This window comes from Pleurodeles waltl, chromosome 8 (genome assembly GCF_031143425.1).
Source record: "Pleurodeles waltl isolate 20211129_DDA chromosome 8, aPleWal1.hap1.20221129, whole genome shotgun sequence".
Classification (NCBI taxonomy): domain Eukaryota; kingdom Metazoa; phylum Chordata; class Amphibia; order Caudata; family Salamandridae; genus Pleurodeles; species Pleurodeles waltl.
Genome location: NC_090447.1, coordinates 1,440,263,015 through 1,440,283,830, shown reverse-complemented (window position 1 = coordinate 1,440,283,830; position 20,816 = coordinate 1,440,263,015). Strand labels below are relative to the sequence as shown.

General features: G+C 43.2%; 1 protein-coding gene across 2 annotated transcripts in view; it reads left to right on the top strand.

The window, feature by feature from the left end:
• The window catches only part of TMPRSS2 (transmembrane serine protease 2), a 277,324-nt gene that overhangs the window by 125,165 nt on the left and 131,343 nt on the right, over positions 1 to 20,816 (top strand). For both annotated transcript variants that reach the window (XM_069202592.1, XM_069202591.1), the window contains one exon: positions 9,884 to 9,957. In XM_069202592.1, the coding sequence (XP_069058693.1) occupies positions 9,937 to 9,957 (21 nt within the window). In that variant the 5' untranslated portion in view covers positions 9,884 to 9,936. The remainder of the gene's footprint in view (positions 1 to 9,883; positions 9,958 to 20,816) is intronic.

Sequence of the window (20,816 nt, the reverse complement as noted above, 5' to 3'; positions counted from 1 at the left end):
GAAACCTGAAGCTCACCCCCCCTTTTTTACAGACCAAACCACGCTCCTGGTCATACCCATGGAGACTATGGCAGTGCGCCTCTTGCGCCCCCTCACCACTGTCATTCGTCCACTGAACCCAGTGGTGCCATTTTAGGATCAAGGAGAATAGGTCAATCACTCTGTCTAATGCGTCTTGTATGCTGGGCCAGTAAAGTTAGATCTTAACTTGACCAAATTGTATGAAAAGATGTGCAAGTCTCTCTTGATGGGACTTGCACTCCATTTCATCTCCCATAGTCTGTGGTGCACATAATAAAAAAATATTCTAGCTCTACGTACCTGCCTAAATCGCATTGATGCTGCAAGCCTGCAGGCAGCCATTTTCGCCTCTGTCCTGTTGGCTTCTTCAGAGGCCGCATGTCCTGCTCTCACCCAGCATGCACTTGTGTAAGTACGTCTGGAGTGAGCATACTAGGGTTTCATAAATCATAGCGACCACCTTCCTGCCCATGGTGACCTTAGCCTCAAGAGGACCGCATTGGAGGTGCCAAATGAGTCTCTCTCTATGGCCGTGGGGTGCATCACGCAGCTGTAGATATCAGTAGAACTGATAACATTTAGTAGTGAGTCGTTCCAATGTTTTAATTTGATTCCCGTCTTGTATGTGCCCCAATTTAGATATGCCAATCAGGTCCCACGTTTGCATGTCCAGTAATCCTGTCACTTGTCCCAGGTAGGCCTATGTGAGAGGGGGGTCCCACACGTGGACTCCCGCCCATTGGATCCATCTATCTCAGAACCTTGTGTGAGCACAGCAGTGTGGATCAGCTGGCTGTAGGCAACTCTCCATGCCTCGCTGATCCATGTAAAGGTTCAAGCAGTCCGCATCAATTAAGCTGAACCAGCTCAAGCCTGATGCTGGAGTCCTCGCGATCCAAGAACAGCCAAGCATTCACTGGGGCTGCTTAGGAAGTCCAGTCACCCAGTTCAGAGTCTGCTAGGCCTAGCCCCATTTGTATGGTGACAGCTTTTTGGTATAGGAAATATGTGATGGCTCACCCTTCATAGAAACTGTTATACAAATCACAAAAAATTGTTAATAATATGACTAGGGATCTCATGGGATGACTGCGTGGCATTCAGGAGCTGCGGAAGGGAGCCTGGAATCCCTGAATAAAAGCCTAACTCCAAATTCCTTATTATGCAAGAGTTGTCTGTACTGTACATCTCTAATTCATGTAGTAATGAAATGACATAGCTGGCCAGCTGTAATAAGCTATTACATTAGAGTTGTGACATCCAAATGCTTCTTGCCAGAGTCAACAGGCACGGTGAAAGGCAGGTCGCCCAGCACAGTTACAGCTGTAAATGAAAACTTGCTTTTCGTTGTTCTGATCTATCATCAGCAGAAAGAAGATATTTATTTTTATTTTGTGCATGCCTTCAATCTCAGGTCCCTGGAAAGTAACTGAAATTCTCAGTGACATGCTATAATATACAGCAGGGGGTACTTTATCCCTTGTAGCATGGCTAGGTTTTTAGGTCTGGCATTAGACAAGAACTTTTGATTTTACTAAAATTGTATGTGATATATGTACTTCTAGGCGCTTTCACCAGCCCCCTTCATCAATTGGTGTGTTGTTGTGTCATTCACATTGTTCTTCCACCCCCTGCAGCATACAGTCTAGGGTGATACATCAGCCCAGTGCAGCCATCGGCTAACTTCAGACAAAGTAGTGTCCTTCAGTGCAGGGCATTCGCGGCTCACAGCATGCAAAAGGGGCAGGGCTGAGCGCGGGGGGATGGAAGGGGGGATTAAATTAAAAATAAAATATTTTTTAAAGAAACATTTACCTCGGCCGCACCGCTCCTCTGGTGGCGGCAGACACAGGCTACTATCCTGCCCTGCGCCAATCCTGACGCTGCTTAGAGCAGCATTAGGATTGGCTGGAAGTGCCCAGCCAGGGTGCTCCCAGGCAGACTGGGAGTCTGTGCAGGCTCTCTCCAGCCTGGCGACTGTGTGCTGGGCTGGAGAGAGCTCACTGCGCATGTGTGTTTGGCCGGCCCGAGACGGCCGGCCAAACACACATGTGCTCGGAGGCGGAGTGCTGTTCACTCCCCCTCACTGCTCGTCACTCCGAGGCCCCCCTGCGCTGCTGGGGGTGGGGTGACGCTTCTCCACGCTAATGGAGGAGCCGCCCTTGGAAATAGCAAAAAATAAAAAACAATGCGTAGATCCCTAAAGGGGCTCATCCTAACAGACACAAAGCGATTGTACCATTTTCCAAGAGGGAAAGGGTTTTAAATCGGAATGCTTTGGTCCTTCTTTTAGTGTTCGATCCGAAAAAAATGACTAAATTATAATGCATTACATCTTCTATTTAAAAGAAGTAGCTGCCCAACGGAGGCTTCCTTTAGTAGCTTTGCAGACAGAGTGGTTCTATATATTCATTTAATTTTGAGAATCGTATATAGATACAAAAATGAAATGTGTAGCGAAAATATGATCTTATATTTTTTATCCTGCAATATAAAACCCATTAAAAAAACTAGTAAATATTATTATTTGCAAACATTCCTTGTAGAGTGGAGTGAGAACCATTAAAGCACGCATGTCCTGTGAACTATTTTTTTCTGTTGCCCTGGAAAGCCCTGTTTGTATGCTGTGCCCACAACCAGCAGCACTGATTTTTGAGGACCGACATTTCTTTTTCCGCAAAAACCTTTGAACCAGAGCCTCCGAGAGAAAAAAATACAAAAGGGGGGAAGAATGAGGAAGAGAAAAATGGAAAAACAATGGCAAAGGAAGAGAGAGTAGGGATGAAAAGGAACCTGCACGCGTGAGAGAGATGCAGGGAGTGTTAAGTGGTGGATTCAAGAGGCTTGAGGTGGAATCACCTTTGTATTTGGCACCCAGTGTTCCATGGCTCAGGCCACGTTCTTCTGAGCTAAAGTTTGGGCCCCTGCACTTATTCTTTTACAAATTAAGCACTGCTCAATCTTCAATAAGTAATGCTTGCATGGTCCTTTGGCACCAACAAGCTGATCTCAGTCAACCCCTCCCTACCCATGGGCAAAGACTGTGCACAGTTGGGGCATTGGCTGAATATGATTTAAAAAAACTCAGAAATTCAGTACAACGCGCTTAAAAGGTTTAGGTGTGGAAATAAGGTAAAAACTAACGCTTCTAGCAAAAAAACGTCTGAACTTCACTGACTTAATTAATTGCACCCCCGCCAATGACATCTCTGTGTACTTCAGTTGGAGGATTTCGGGGCCTCTGCTTCATATGTAGGGCTAAATGATGGGAGAGAGGGTTACAGTAACCTTGGACACTTGGAGGCCTTGTACATGGTGCATAAAAAAGACAGCTGCAGCCTGAACTCCACAACGAGCCAGGGGTTGGAATATTCTCATTTCTTCTTGCTAAGCAGATCCTGACCATCTGGTTTATACTATTTTAAGCCTGTGGCCACATTTCTTTCAGAAGGGCCACAAATATGTGCAGCATCAGTTTTGAAGAGCTGTGGCTAGTGATCAGTTCAGTTACACAGTGCAGTTATTTGTACATGAGCGAGAATCCTTTGGTGCACGAACATTGATTCCCTTTTTTTTATATTTTGGCTACAAACTTCTATATCTGCCTGTTGTTCAGACCTATTGCTTCAAGTTTACATAGAGTGGGCTTTGGGCACCCCTTGCTCAGGATTGGATAGCCATGTTGTCTATTTCAGGTGACTGCCTTGATTTGAGGACCTTAGTCATTATTCTTCTATTTTCCCACCCAACAATATTTCGTTCTCAGTGTTTTGTTTGATGAGTTGCATCTTTCATTGCTGGACATTAAACTCATCAAACAAAACACTGTGAGAAAATGACAATAACTGTTTGTAGAAGTGTGCAAGGAACAATTTGATCTCCCCCGGTCTCTCTACCTAGCCCTTCCCCTTTCATTAAGCCCTCCAGCTCACTTTAAAAGTATTTGCTCCCCCACAGTAGATGCTTTCTTCATCGCTTCCATTGTTTCAAGTGTACAGTCATTTAAAAATAGCTATCCATCCGTTTCATGATGGTGCCTGACCATCACCAGAGGCAGGAGACTGCCCAGGTCCAGTTTCATCTCCAAAGCATATAGTAGGGTTGACATCTCACTCCATGTTAACTGAACCCAATTTTTCCGGCCTTTTGGCTTCCTTTGACATTCCATAATATACTAGTTGAATAGCATACCTGATAACAATATGGCATGCATCTGACAAAGAAGCTATCCAAATGCTTGTTACTTTTGGTTTTATTTTCCAGAAAACGCTTGAGATGTTAGTCCTTATGTTTTTCACTTTTTGAGTCTGGGTTGCTTATCGGGCACATCAGCTGACACCAAAATATGTTACTTCTGTCGTTTTCCTTAATCCAAAAATTGATGTGGTCCAAGCTTTCTGTATTGTGAGGAGGGATCTGGGAATCACATGCATACATCTAGTTGTATTGTTCAATCAGTTTAGCATGCAGGTACATCCCTCTGGCGCAGCCATTGAGTTTTCTGCTGCAACACAAACAACCTGATGCTTATTTGGCAATTAATTTTTGAAAGGTGCTAAATAGGAGGAAATGTTGCACATGTGAAAGCAAATCATCAAATATAGAACGAATCATTGACTAAGGCTTAGACAATGATTTGAGAGTGTGGTCATCTGCAGCTTCAGTGAAGCAGCAGGAGTTCAACTAAAACACAGTTGCATATGTTTGGTCATCACTTATTATTTAATATAGCTGTGTATTTCATCTATTGACCAAGTGCACATTTTCTTTTCTTGATTTGTTGCTTTAAGATTTTGGTGGCCATAATACTTCATCTGCCTTGCATAGTAATATGGGAGCTTCGGCTCAAGTCACCAATGTATTTATGACTAGAAGGGTGTCACACACTCACCTGGTTCCAACCATGGAGACAATGCTGTACCTCAAATCCCTCCAGAGGCAGGGATTTAACAAAGGTAAAATCATTCACCCACTGCCTCCAGGGAGATGTGGGGAACTGGATAAAACAAGAAAAGATAAACTTGATTCACTGGGTGGAACTGCTATGCTGTCTTGCACATTGCCTAGTAGGGTTGGAACTCCCTGGACCTTGTTATCCTTTTGCAGGAGCGGAGCACTAGAAACAACAAGAAGCACCGTTACCCGCCAGTTCTCAACACAGAATATTTTAGCAAATGTTTACAGGATAATGTATACTTACATACTTCATCAAAATATTGCATGAGAGAGGGCAGGAACCATTTCAAGAATAAGCTTGGGTCTTCTGGCACTCCGTAACATACCTGGTTCATAGTCAAACACAAATACAACTTCAAGCTCAAGAAGTTTCTTCAAAAATACTAGATAGAACTTTACAAGAAACACAGTGTTAGACCTGACAGCCTTAGGGTAGTCACCCCTAACTTTTTGCCTGCCTCCCTCCACTTTTTGGATACTGTTTTTGCTGGTTTTTAGACTCTGCGCACTTTACCACTGCTAACCAGTGCTAAAGTGCATATGCTCTCTCCCTTTAAACATGGTAACTTTGGATCATACCTGATTGAACTATTTAATCTACTTATAAGACCCTAGTAATGTGCACTACAGGTGCCTAGGGCCTGTAGATTAAATGCTACTAGTGGATCTGCAGCACTGGTTGTGCCACCCACTCAAGTAACCCCCTTAACCTTGTCTCAGGCTTGCCATTGCAAGACCTGTGGGTGCAGTTTCACTGCCACCTCGACTTGGCATTTAAAAGTACTTGCCAAGCCTAGAACTCCCCTTTTTCTACATATAAGTCACCCTTAATGTGTGCCCTAGGTAACCCCTAGAGCAGGGTGCTGTGTGGGTAAAAGGCAGGACATGTACCTGTGTAGTTATATGTCCTGGTAGTGTAAAACTCCTAAATTTGTTGGTACACTACTGTGAGGCCTGCTCCCTTCATAGGCTAACATTGGGGCTGCCCTCATACACTGTTGAAGTGGCAGCTGCTGATCTGAAAGGAGCAGGAAGGTCATATTTAGTATGGCCAGAATGGTAATACAAAATCCTGCTGACTGGTGAAGTCAGATTTAATATTACTATTCTAGAAATGCCACTTTTAGAAAGTGAGCATTTCTTTGCACTTAAATCCTTCTGTGCCTTACAATCCACGTCTGGCTGGGCTTGGTTGACAGCTCCTTGTGCATTCACTCAGACACACCCCAAACACAGGGTACTCAGCCTCACTTGCATACATCTGCATTTTGAATGGGTCTTCCTGGGCTGGGAGGGTGGAGGGCCTGCTCTCACACAAAGGACTGCCACACCCCCTACTGGGACCCTGGCAGACAGGATTGAACTGAAAGGGGACCTGGTGCACTTCTTAGCCACTCTTTGAAGTCTCCCCCACTTCAAAGGCACATTTGGGTATAAAACAGGGCCTCTGCCCTACCTCATCAGACACTTGCTGGAGAAGAAACCTGAACCAGAAACTACATCCTGCCAAGAAAAACTGCCTGGCTGCTCAAAGGACTCACCTGCCTGCTTTCTACAAAGGACTGCTGTCTTGCTGTTGCCCTGCTGCCTTGCTGAACTCTTGTCTGGCTGGGAAAGTGCTCTCCAAGGGCTTGGATAGAGCTTGCCTCCTGTTCCCTGAAGTCTCAGGACCAAAAAGACTTCTCTTTTTCACTTGGACGCTCCGTGCGCCGAAAATTTCGACGCACAGCTTGTTCCGCGGCGAGAAAAACGCCGCACACCGAAGCTGACCGACGCAACGCTCTGGGGACGATCGAAAATCCGACGTACGGCTTCGCAAGGATAACGCCGCCCGACCTCTAGAGGAGAAATCGACGCGACGCCTGCCGTGAGATCGTAATTTCAACGCGCAGCCCCGCAGACCGACGTCTAGAAGAGAAATCGACGCAACGCCTGCCGTGAGATCGTAATTTCGACGCGCCGCCCCGCAGACCGACGCGCAGCCGGAGAACAAGCAGGAAAATCCACGCACAGACCCGGGACATCTGGTAATCCCCGCGATCCACAGAAAGAGACTGTCCGCGCGCCGGAAAACGACGCACGACTTCCCCGCGTGGAAAATAACGACGCGAGTCCGTGTGTGCTGGGGAGAAATCGACGCACACACCCTTTTTCCACGCACCTCTTCCTTTGTGGCCCTCTGAGGAGATTTTTCCACGCTAAACCAGGTACTTGTGCTTGAAAGAGACTTTGTTTATATTCTAAAGACTTAAGACACTTTATATCACTTTTCAGTGATATCTCTACAATTTCCCATTGCAACTTTATTCTTTTTGACCTACAATTATCCTGATAAATATTATATATTTTTCTAAACACTGTGTGGTGTATTTTTGTGGTGCTATATGGTGGTATTGTATGATTTATTGCACAAATACTTTACACATTGCCTTCTAAGTTAAGCCTGACTGCTCGTGCCAAGCTACCAGAGGGTGGGCACAGGATAATCTTGGATTGTGTGTGACTTACCCTGACTAGAGTGAGGGCTTTTGCTTGGACAGGGGGTAACCTGACTGCCAACCAAAAACCCCATTTCTAACACACAGTAGCAAACTTTCAGTTCCGGTACAATAAAGTTCGGAGCACTGCAATTAAGAGTCCGGAGCACTAGGCCTTAGGGAGCCAATACTCCAATATCCAAAAAACATGCTCACTGATGAAACTGAGACTTGGAATTATCTACTAAACTGCACATTAATCTTAGGGTAAAGTACTTAGTCTTGTCTAGCACTTTAACTGGAAAATGAAGAAGACAGGGGATAGTGGTGCAAGAAGCTCAAGAGGAGGCGGAATCATGAATCATTCATAAAGACACTAGAAGCATCGCAGAAGCCAAGATCACAGGTTCATCAGGAAGGCTTGGAAGACTAAAGCGCTGGATGTTCTGAGTGACTCCAGAAGGTGAGTGCAGGGATGATGCTTGTGCAGGACTGGAACGAGGCCACACACCAGAGCAGGTTCAGAGGGGGTATTTATGCAGGAGATTGTTCCAAAAGGCATGTGTCCCATGTGGAAGCATAGAATATTCCAATGAACCTGGGGAAAATTATGTGTTACATACAGCGGATATGAGACCTTGCAGGTGGCAGGTGCAAACAGCAGTTGGAAACAATTAACAAGTATAATAGAACCCCAAGCGCATGATGGTATAGTTCAGTGGATAGCATAAAAAGACGTGATAAATCTGCAGGTGGAAAAACATACTAAACTTGCTAAACAACAGAACAGGAGGTTCAATGATTCAAGCTACCTGGGAGGGGAAGGGCATGAAGTGCTCGAGACAAGAAGGTGACACAAGGGAAGAATGACATGAGCCCAGCGAGAAAAACCCACAGGTCATAGGGCACAAGATGGAGTTGTGACAAAGGGTAAGAGGACATTTTAGATTGCCTGGCTTAGGTCAAACTGTTAAGTTGAAGAGGAAAGTAGTATATATGTTCACATCTGTGTTTGGCCTCATGCTTACAGGACCAAATCTCACCAGGTCCAATCCACTTTTAAAATCTGTTATCTCTCAATTGTGCCAAGGTACCACTGGGGTGAATGCACACTCTGCAAGGGAGTCAAGTAAGTTATGTTATGAAATTGAAACCATGAGCAGAATATCTAATAATATTTTGATCTTTAGCATATTGCTGCTAAAATTGACATTTGTAGGTAATCAGATTGTTAAACGATGAGCTAAAGAGACCAAAGTCTAGATTTTTGCTGTAGCTGAGCTCAAAGCGATCTAGTTCCTGATAGGTAAACCAGTGTTCATCTTGTGCTGAGCTACAGTGAGTAAACTTGTAAACCCAAATGTAGCCTTAAGCCTGGCATGAGCTTCAATGTTTTCAGCAGAGAAAATTGCATGTTGTACACAATAGCAAATTCACAGACTAGTTAAGTTCAAAAGAATACAATGTAATGATTAAAAGGACAGCAAAATGCCTCACAAAGGTTTCTCTTCTCTCATCTGAGGAGCAGATGTGTAAATGTCACTCACTAACTGTGAGTCAGTGTAGACACAAATGCAAGAAAGGGGCTACGCCCACTGACACAGAAGATGAAACATGTGGTTGCTTATAAAAGCCATCTTTCTAGGATATATGATAAAAATCCATGTTGATTTATGATTTATTTTGTATCTTCCTAAATTAGTTATATGCTGTGAGAGCTACTTTTGCATTAGCTAGAGGTACAGAAAAGTAGGATCTAGCTAACTCCATAGTTTAAGGACTGTGCGGTTGGAATAGTAAGTGAGCACGTAAACTCAAATTACCTTTTTTAGTATAACTGTGTGCAGAACTTACATTTTAGGACTGAGCATCAAGTATCTATGTTCTAACTTTTGCAAGGTGCAGTTACAGTTGACCTACACAGTGTTATACTTGGCATTTTAAATGTACACATCAGTGCAGCTTTAACATCTAACACAGGCCTACGTTTGATACCTACATGTTTTTTCTATAACTGGCAGGGCTTACTTCAAAGGAATGATGGAAAAGATACTCCACATGTCCATATTAGGAATTTGTCATTTAAGCAACCTATGGTGTTTGCGCGAACATTTTAGATAACTTACAAAAATATCTAATGAATGTTTAATAGCAACATTTGTACTAGGGAAAGGCACATGTGGATATATCCTTAAGGCTGAGCCAACCATATACCAATTTTACAGGCCAAAATAAATGGGAGAACCACAGAAAACATTGCTCTGTTAGACTGTGGTTTATCATCTGCTGTGAATTCTTCAACATTAAGATACCTATCAGAATTGTAATGTAGTGCTATTAAATGAGTTATAATGCAAGCAACATTAAAATATTGTTTGTGTGCAAACCAGGATTATTGTTTTCTAATTTATATGTATTTATTTTACCAGGTTTAATTGCACTCGAGAGATTCTGAACTGCAGCATCATCACAAGAGTGAAGAATGCATTCAAATTTCATACATGTGAGTACAGTGTTCAAAAGGTTGAGTATTAATGTAGATTATTATAAAGAGCTTAAAGGTCCACTCTTTTCTTCGTAATTGTGTGTTTCTGTAAAAAGCATGTTCGTCTCCTTTTTAAGTACATTTGTAATACTACTTCAATGTTTTATGTTATTATGCTGTGTTATCTTTAAAAAATAATACACATGGTGTGACAGTGTGCAGTTCAAATTGCTTAGATTTTTTAAATTCTCCTAAGTAGTGCAACTTCAACAGATTCAATGATGTATAGATATAATTTGTTAACTCATTTCTGACATCATGTGTGACGTCATAAACCGTGCACTGGGGAGAAGGTATGGTTGGTTAAGTCACTTAACTGGTGAACCTCATTGCTATTTTAATTTTGGACTACAAAGTTCCTTCACCCTAGACATTATACCTACTGAATCTGCAGCACCTAGGTGTCCAACCACCCTGTGCCTCATCTACAGGTACCATTGTGCTCAGCCTTTGGCCATGCACAGTTATGTTACTCTCTCTATCTTTGAAAACCTGTATTGTCATTGTTAACAAAACCATTTGTTGCTGTTTGTAAACCATATCGTGCATGTTTCATGCTGCTAGGTAATACACATGCTTACTCTCATAGTGATGTCATGAACTTGTGGATCACAAGTGCAGATTTATGAATCACATGAGGTTTTCAATTCTGCAAATGTACAAGCACGGGAACAATTTATGTGATTCAGTGGTTCACAAATGCTCATGTGATTATGAGTGAAGGCTCTGAGGTATTTGTTAATTTTGTCAAAACACATACCTGATTGCGAACCATGTTTGCAAAATACTGATTCACAAATAAACATTTGTGTTTGTGAGTTATGTGATGTATTTTTAATTCTGTGGGTAAATATGCGTGTGGGTTTTTGAATGGAATGCCATTATAAAACAAGAACATATTCCCAGATGTTTATAAAGAAAAATCCACTTATTCAGAAATGGAGGTTGATGGATGTTGGTGTTAAGTGAAGTCACCAATCACCTACTCCCCCCACAGTTGCCTTGTGTGGACCCATGTGAAGTGTCAATGTTTTCTACTCCTTCAAAGAGAGGCTGAAGTTGTCCCTTTAAATGTCTGGGCTAAAGACCGCTTCAGCTGTCTGTTGGTCAGACCATGTGATCAAGAAAGAGTTAAAGATAGTTTTATTCATATGCGAAACCACATGGACACATTTTTGTCTAATAAACATATATGTGCTCTGTGAGAGGTGGGATCATGGTGCTAGCGAAAAAGAAAACCAAAATAGTGATCAAGCAAAGGGATGACAAAAAACAAATTCTATAGTAATTGCAGAGTGTGTCTATGTCATCAACGGTAGACGTCCTGTAATGAAGTGTATTAAGAGGCATGAACCACCCAATAGCTGAAAGTTGATGAAAGAAGGTGTGTGTAGGCAGTATTTGGTGATGTTTGATATCGGTGGTTGCATTTGTGTTGGTCTTAGGGGTAACGGTGTAGTATTGGTGGTTGTGGTATTGGTGGTGTGATAAACCCAAAAGCAATTAGCATAACATGTTTGGGTCAGGCTGGCACAGGAGACATGACAAAAATATATTTTTTTAAATGCTGCTTATTAAAAAATAAAAACATGTTCTTGTATAAAATTACTATATGAGGTAAGTAATTGAATTTGACAGAAGGTGCAGTGACTGAGCCTATATTGTAGATGTAAAATAGTCACTTATTCATTGGAATGGAAGCACTCCACAAGAGGTGGAATGAAACACCAAACAGCAAATAGCATAATGTTGAGGGAGAAATTCTCCTCGAGGCGGTTCTAAGATGTAATTGACAATGCTTAAATCCAAAGGACTTATGAATGACTCCTACGACCTTAATACAAAAGATGAGAATTCATTTTAAAAGGTTATAATCACACCAACTGGGACAGACAGAATGATGGAAAACATTGTCTGGAAAGTGAATAGTTTATCACTAAGGGATCCACTGCTGATTCAAATATAGATAAAATTTGATGTGTTGCTTTTATGAAACTGCTATCACGTTAACACTAATATGGCAAAAAAGTGCGTTACACTTGTTGAAACATTAACAGTTCATTGTTATGAGTTACGACATGAGATCCTGGTGAAAGTGTTTATGGGACGTGTTTTCAAATACCAGCTGAAATGATTGTTGATAAAAACAACTGATGCAAGAAGCATGTACGAGTGTTTGTGACATACATACAAAGGAATATTTCTTCATAGTTAGGGGGGATATTTTTTATATTACATTGCCCATTGCTCCCAGTATTTAATCGGCAAATCCCCTGTATTCATTTCATGGTTAGTGCGGCCAGAGGTTTGCAAGGGAATAATTGCTCAATAGTTCCAATAAAGAATCCTTTGCTAATAAGTTTGCTAAATCATTTTTCCAAGGCAACACAAGCTTAAAACCCTTTTACATCTGAGGAAACACCATACCAGATATTCTGGTAGGGCGTGTTCCTGATCTTAGAAATCAAACCTACACAGACAAGCAGATCCCTGTTTTATTGTTTTAAGTGTTACACAAATAATTCACACATTGCCTCTAAGTTAAACCTGACTGCTCTGTGCCATGCTACCAGCCTTGGCATCGTTGCTGACTGGTTCGTACCAGCCTGCCACCACCAGACACAGATCTGGGTAACTGGGGTGAGTGCCTCTGCTCTCAGGGACCAGAAAACAAAGCCTTTCCTGGGTGGAGGTGTTACACCTCATTCCCCAGGCAAGCACCCAGGCAGACTCCTCTGATAGCAGCAGATGGCCACCCAACGTTTTTGAGCGGGAAAACTTAGTCAGAGTAGGAGGAGTTGCACACCTCAGCCTGCACCCTCCTCCCCCCCAGGTGTGGCAGGCGAGGTGACCACTCCATTTAATTTTCCTCAATTTTGCATGGCAGGAAAATAGTCTATCAGGGTTAGGGATGTGACCCCTTCCCACAGGAAGTGGTCACATAGTGGGTGTAGCCACCCTAAGGCCACCATTGGCCACTACCAAGTACTCCCCTTAATGCCCACTAAATGCAGTATTTAGTGGGCATCCCTAGACCTGCAGATCAGATTTGATGGACACAAGAAGGTCAGTGACAAAGAAAACCCAAAGCTTAAGAACAGAAGTCCTGCATCAAGAAGAAAAAGGCGCCAAACCCTGCCTGTTGCACCCAGGACTCAATAGTTGCCGATGATGGGTTGTCTGGACATTGAATGGACTCTAAGAAACCCCAGAGGACCTCCAACTTTCTTAAGATAGCCAAGATCCTCCCGGAGTGAAGACATCACTCTCTGCACCCAGCAGGAAAGAACCAGTGAGGCCCAGTTCACTGACTGGCCGATGACCAATGAACCAGGCACAGCAGACTGATCAAATTTTACCCTACAAACTCAGAGGACAAACCGTACCAGTGTGCCAAGTTTGGTGGCACTGCAACCTCCAGTGGCTGAGACATGCCTTAGCCCGGGGTACTGGACCCCCAATGTCAGGCACCTAGAAAAAAAGTCCACTCTGTACTCTTGAAGGACCAGAAGGAAGCTTCAGTCAAGGCACTTCAGGACACCCAAGAATCGCTACCCAGAGTGGCCCTGCTAACCTGCAATCCATCCTCAAAGTGACCTGCACCTAACTCGAAGGATCCTAGGACACAAGGACTTGGCTGACCTATCTTCACTGCACCCGGCCTCCCTAGTCCCAGCATTGGTAAACCAGCTGTGCTCTAGAGGATCCTAACCCATTGTGACCTCTACATTCCAGGGTACACACCGGACTTACCTTTAAGTCCACCTGTGCAGTGTGTTTCTAAGTGGTCCCCTTCCGCGATAGCTCCAGCTCCAGCTCCAAGACTTTCAGTTGCTGCTCCCGCTTTAACCGGGGACCGCCTGAATGTCTCCAGCTGGCTCACAGGACATCTCAACGACTTCAACCTAAGTATAGGAGGTGGCACTTGTGAGAGCAGTGCCTGATTTTTAATGTATTTTTAATTTTTTCCTATTGATTCCAATGGTACGTAATTACTTACATAACTTACAAAGTACTTACCTGATTTTGATGACCTTGGTCTTAAATTTTTATAAAAATCTGAAGTATTTTTGAAAATTGGTTCAAGTTATTCTTTTGAGTATGTGTCCACATTTATTCATACAAGGGATTCAAAAAAAGCTTAGCACTTCTCCAAGATTAGCCTAACTGCTAGACCAAGCTACCACACAAAAAAAATAGAGCATTAAGTGGTCTACTTAATACCGCTGGATACCAAGGTGGGGTTGCTTGGACTGTCTGCACAGTGGACATCATTTTTGTACAATATATAGAGAGACACCCTCCTAAAACTGCCACCTTGACTTGGCATTTAAAACCCCTTGACAAGCCTTAAACTCCCCTTCTATTACATACAGTATAAGTCACCCCGAAGGTAGGCCTAGGAAGCCCATATGGCAGGGTGCTATGCAAGAAAAAGGTAGGACATGTACTTTTACGTTTTTCATGTCCTTGTAGTGAATAACTCCCAAAGTCGATTTTCACTTCTGTGAAGCCTACTCCTCTCATAGGCCAGCATTGGAAATTCCTTAAGACACCTTAAAGCTGTAATATCTGATCAGAAAGAAGTAGCTTTGTCATGTTTCATAACTTTGAGATGGTAATGATAAATCCCCTATATTGGTAAGGTGGGATTTAACATTACTATTTGAGAAATGTCACTTTTAAAAAGTAGGCATTTCTCTGCTCTTACTCCTCTGCATGCCTTGCAGCCTGTCTCCAAAACACATCTGGGGTATGTGACAGCTAAACTTTGTGCATTTCCTCTAGACAGCCACAAACACAGAAAGGTTAGATGTGTCTGAGCACTTATCTGCATTCTGACAGCCCTTCCTGGGCAGGATGGGTTAAGGGGACCTGACACACTTGATTAGGGAAGTGCCTGTCCGCACACAAAGGGCTGATTGCCCCCTACTGTCTGTGCACTTGAAGGAGCTGTTTTGAAGTCACCCCCTCATCAAAGGCACATTTTAGTATAAGTATTGGGACTCTGACCCTGCCAAGACAGTACACTACTGGGCCTGGGAAGAACTCTGCTGGAGTAAAGACTACTGTGCTGTAAGGATTGCCACTTTGCCTGGAGTGGCTGTTCTGAGGAACTGCTTCTCTGCTTTGCTGAGATGCTTTGCTCCTTGCTGATTTCTGCCCTGCTGAGGACAAGGGCTGGACCCATCTCATTTGAACCCAGAGTGACACCAAGGGTTTTCTGACTTGCCTCCTGTTTTCTGAAATCTCAGAGACACAAAAGACTTCTTGCAACTCTCCTTGTGCTGCTGGACTCTGCCATCTGTGAGTCCTACCCTTTCATGAGGTGCCCCTTCCAGTCCTGGCCCTCAGAAGTGGGTTCTGCAGCTGTTTTCTGCAAAAACCGACACATCGTCACCACTGCGTCAATCAGAACCGACGCATCACCCTTCAATGCTGATGTAGGGGCCGCTCGATGACAGTGAATCCACAGCCAGCACAGCCGGAGACAACACATTGCCTGTATTCCAATGGAGCTTGGCCCGACTGCTTGTAAAAAGATCAACGCATTTTGCTCTTGATGCCTAAACTTTGCTCCACCAATGGTACTTTTTCAGCAGATCCTGCAAGGGTTCAGTTGGACCTGGCCCTTTTTGCAGGGTTATCCCCAAACCTTTTGCCTTTCTCCTTTTATTTTTTCTGATCTGTTTTTGTTGCCTTTAGGTCTCTGGGCACCTTACCAGTGCTAAAGTGCATATTTTTTTGGTCTAAATTGTATTGGTAACTGGTTTCTCCATGATTGGCATATTTGATTTACTAGGAAGTACCACGTAAAGTGCTACTGTTGAGCCTGCAGCACTGATTGTGCCACACACGAGTAGCCCTGCAAACATGTCTCAGACCTGCCACTGCCAGTTCGACCTGGCAAGCGCACCCACTTGCCAGGTGCAAACCTTCCCTTTTAATACATGTAAGTCACCCCTAAGGTAGACCCAAGGCAGCCCCATGGGCAGGTACTGGTGTGTTTTACATGTCCTGATAGTGAAACATTGCTAAATGTGGTTTGTACTATTGCAAGGCCTATCTCTCCCATAGGGTAACATGGGGATGCCTAGAAATATCTGCTAAGTGTAATTTCCCTTTGGGAGCAGATGGAGTTTTGGAGTTTGGGGTCTCTGAATTCATAATTTAAAAATTCATAATTTAAAAATTCATCTTTTGGTGAATTTGGTTTTAGAATTGTAAGTTTGAAAATGTCACTTTTAGAAGTGGGCATTTTCCTGCTTAACTATTCTGTGCCTCTGCCTCTCTGTGGATTACATGCCTTGGTCATGATGACAGTTGGGCTGTTTGTGAATTCACTCTAGACAGTCACACAAAGGGAGCTGAGGTGTGGCCTGCATTTCCTGATGGGTCTTCCTGAGCTAGAGCAGTGGGAGGAGCTGACACTTGCACCTGAATAGGGCTGTACTGTCCTTACACAAAGCAGTCTCCAACCCCCTGCAGTGTGTCTTCTGCCAGGGCAGCGAAAGGCAGTATCTTGTGCACTACAGAGACACAGAAATGGGTAGAAGTACTGGACCTCTGACACCACAAAGTTAGAACACTTCTGGACTGAGGAAAGAAGAGCTGGATGTTGTAAGAGGGACTGCCTCTGCCTGTTGCTTTGCTGTGCTGGCTGGCTTCTTGCTGCTTCTCTCGTAGGAGTGACAAGGGCTTGGACTGACCTGGCATCCTGCTAAGAGGTCTCAGGGACATCAAAGACTTAATCTGCCAGCACCTGGGCTTTCTTGTTGAGATTCCTGACTTGCCAAGTGTTTCCAAATCCAGTTCCTGGGCCCTTAAAAGTGAGTTCTGGTACAACCAAGAAGAAACCAGGTACAAGGCCTCCAGAGCGACTTCGGAACTGGTGTCGCTGGCTGATCTGCACTACTACCTGCACCGGAACTGTGGTCCCTGCTGAGTGCAATGACTGCGACCGATGCTGGAAGCCTGACGCCACCGCAGTGCCTCCGAAGTCCCGCCACAACGCAAGTCCAGAAGGCCATGTCACTAACATCAGTGGCACCTGACACCGACTCTATCACAGCAACTGTGGCCTGTGGTCTTATTGTGAAACCGCAAAGTCAACGCCTCGCAACCGACACTGTATCACCTCCCCTACCACCATAAGAAACCAACTTCTCACCTCCCCTGCCTAGTGCTAAGGAACCGACTCCTCACCTCCTCAGTGGCAGTAAAGAACATACGCCAGACCGGCTCCAGCACACCTCACCTCCCCGATTCTATGCAACGTCTTTGTTTCCTCATTGTTTACCAAAGGTACTGCACCAGGGGTCCGTGCGACTCCGTAACCAGCCTACACTCCCTCAGGAGTGGTGTAGGACTGTTGGGAACAACTTTGTCAAGACATCGTGATAGCCCTATTTGGACCTATTGTGTTTCTAAGTGCTGTACCGTGATTTAATATTTTTCAATTTTTATCTTTGTGGTGCATGTTGAATTTTTGTAGTTTTGGTCTCGTTTTACTCAGATAAACATTGGCTTTTTTTCTAAACTGGTATGGAGTACTTTTGTGGTGTTTTGACTGTGTGTGTGTGTGAGAGAGAGAGAGAGAGAGAGAGAGAGAGAGAGAGAGAGAGAGAGAGAGAGAGAGAGAGAGAGTGAGTGTGAGTGTGTGTGTGCGCGCGTGTGCTTGTGCATGTATACCAATACTTCACACATTGTCTCTGAGTTAAGCCTGACTGCTTGAGCCAAGCTATCAAGGAAGTGAGCAGGGGTTATCTTATGTGTGTGACTCCCTTACTCTGGCTAGAGTGAGGCTCCCTACTTGGACAGAGTGCAAACTACTGCCAACTAGAGACCCCATTTCCAACAGGTTCTGTAGCTGGCCTTCCCTCCATCGCATTTGGCCTGAACTTTGGATTTGCACCGGTCCATCGAGATCTTAAGTAACCTTTGACCCCCTGTGTCTTCTCTGCACTATTTTTAGTTTATTCTTAAAAAATAATGTCTCAACTTCTACTGATTGGATTTTTGTCTATTTGGTCTTGTTTAACTCAGATAAATCGTTTTTATTTTGTCGAGTCTTTTTGTGGTGTTTTCATTGTGTTACTGTGTGTGTGTTGCACAAATACTTTACACATTGCCTCTTAAGTTGGGCCTGCCTGCTCTGTACCAAGCTACCAGAGGGTGAGCACAGGTTATTTTAAAGTGTGGATCTGACTTACCTTGACTGGGTTTGTGGGCCTTACTTGGACAAGGTGCATACCTCTGCCCACTAGAGACCGCATTTCTAACAATGACTGGCTATCAACAAGCATTTTCAATGCAACGGGTCTCGCATTTGTTCGAGTTAGAGCTATTAGCGTTTTAAAGCAAAAAAAACACACAGCGCGCTCGTGCTATGTAAAATGCAGCGCGATCGCACTGCGTGGAAAATAAACAGATAAAGTAGTCTGGACCCCAGGCTGAAAACACTGAGCCTCATATGTTTTTAGTAGTTTACCAATGCTGTGTAGGTAGGGTAAACACCGGAAAAGGACTGACGTATGCATGCCTTTCACAAATGAACGCAAGCGGATTTAAAAAGGCAAGCCCAAGAACCAATGTAAGTGACTGACGTGGCATTGGCGTGGTTTAAAGCCCAAAGAGAGAGATAACAGAATGGACAAGGCGCTTTGCGCTCGCCCATAAAGAGGGAATTTGAAATATCTGGATAATGAGTCATGCATTTCAGTGCTATATGCTTTACCCAAAATTCACAAGAACCCCAATCCCCCCTTTGGAAGACCTATTGTCTCTTTGAATAACACCGTTTTACAATCACTAACTGAATATGTTGGCTTTTTTGTAAAAGCATCCATCCAAAAATTAACTTTATATTACCACAATAACATGGGCATAATTGTGCAAATAAAAGGATGTGAATTTGTTTAAAAAAAACTCGCTGGGTACTATGGATGTGGAGGCACCGTTCATAAATATTCCTTAAGAAATAGCTCTTGATTTCTTTGAATTATGCTTGGACGAAAAGGAAAACCCACACAGTGTCTAGTGGTTTCAGTTTGAAATAAGTTAAGGTGTTGGTTACTTAGAACCTTTTTAAGTTAATTATTTCACCCAAACAAAAAGAAAAGCAATGGGATGTGCCTTTGCTCCAGAAATAGTGATTCTGTTCATGGCAGAATGTGAGTAGAAATGGATTTATAAAAACAATACCGTTTAACAACAGATAATATTCTGTACCCGGTACATGAATGATATTTTCGTAATTTGGAACTGACTGCACGTAGAACTGAAAAACATCCAAAAATGGCTGAATCATCGTTCCCAAGATATACGTATCTTGTTAAGTATTAATCAAAAAGAAATCTTCTTCCTGTTTTTAGGACTCAAAGTAATGGATGAAATACTGTTCCCATGATTCCACAAAAAACAGACCTGAAAAACATTCTTCACTTAAAAGGCTTCCATCCTGGGAGATTGAAAGATGATCTACCCTAGGGGCGAATTGTGTGCATGTGCAGAATTTGCATAAGGACAGATGATTTCTTAGAAAAGGCTGAAAAATTACCCCAAAATAATCAAATTATCAGAAAGAGGCTATTCCAAGAGGGTAATGCAAAAAGGACACACAAAAATGCATGGTACACACCGTTCAAGACACTTGACACCAAGCAACAGAAGCAACAATTCTCCATAGGTGTCTATGAATAACTACTTACAGTAGGACAACAACTGAGTTAAAAAATGTCATTAATAGACATTGGAAGAATATTGAAGCATTACATGCCCTGAAAGCAAAACAATTTTCACAATAAAAAGAAATCTGAATTTGAAAGAGGAAATTGTAACATTCAAATTCAGGGATGACCCACAATCAACAAATTTCAGGGGAGCTTCCACCAATAATAGGACTCCATAGATGTGGCCCCTGGATGTTCTGCCAACAAACAATAACAGGCACAGAATCCACATATATCCATTGAGATAACTAACAAAAACCTTTCGAAGTGCAACACCTAGAATGCAGCGTATGTAATACTTTGTCCATGCAATTTGGCACATGTAGGAAAAAATAGCTAATGGATCAAGATGAGGATTTAACAGCACACATCCAAAATTAAGTCTAGCTCCCTTGGTTCAATACTTTCGAGAAGAAGAACATACTGAGAATGATTTGAGACAGAGCATACTGGACATCATTCAACATAGTGAAGGCTGTTCATAGGAGAGAGTTTTACTGAGAAGAGAAGCAAGAGTGATCCAATGTCTCCATACAAGTGAAAATGGACTAAATGAAATCTCACAATTACAGAATGTAATATAAGTGGCACTAAATGGGATACTCCTTTACCTGCTGCCCACTGGGAACAATGCAGTCCTTGTCAAACAAAGGAACCTGGTGCCAAACAAAAGCCAGCCCATGCGAAGGGTAAGTGCACCTTAGTCAACAAGAAGAACCAAGGTCAAGTAACAAAAGGGGTCCAAACTTATTAGAAATTAAAAACAGAATAAATTGCTTTCTCCCTGTTCCCACCTAAGGAATAAAGCAACACATGAAAACGCAATGTAGAGGGCGCCGAACAGTCACAAGCACACAGTGACCGGACTAGATCTTCTTGTGCAATCGCTATATGAGGGTCACTGATTTAAAATCAGTTTGTAAAGAAGTTTGGAAAAGAAATGGAGGAAATAGAATTTGGACATCTTTTTGTTGTAAGTAAAGGTTGACAGTGCTGGTACATTGTTGCGGTAGAGGGTATTGTGTAAGGAAGGGGTATATCTGATGGCACGGCTGCGCAGTGAATTGCAGTTCATGGTGGAAACTG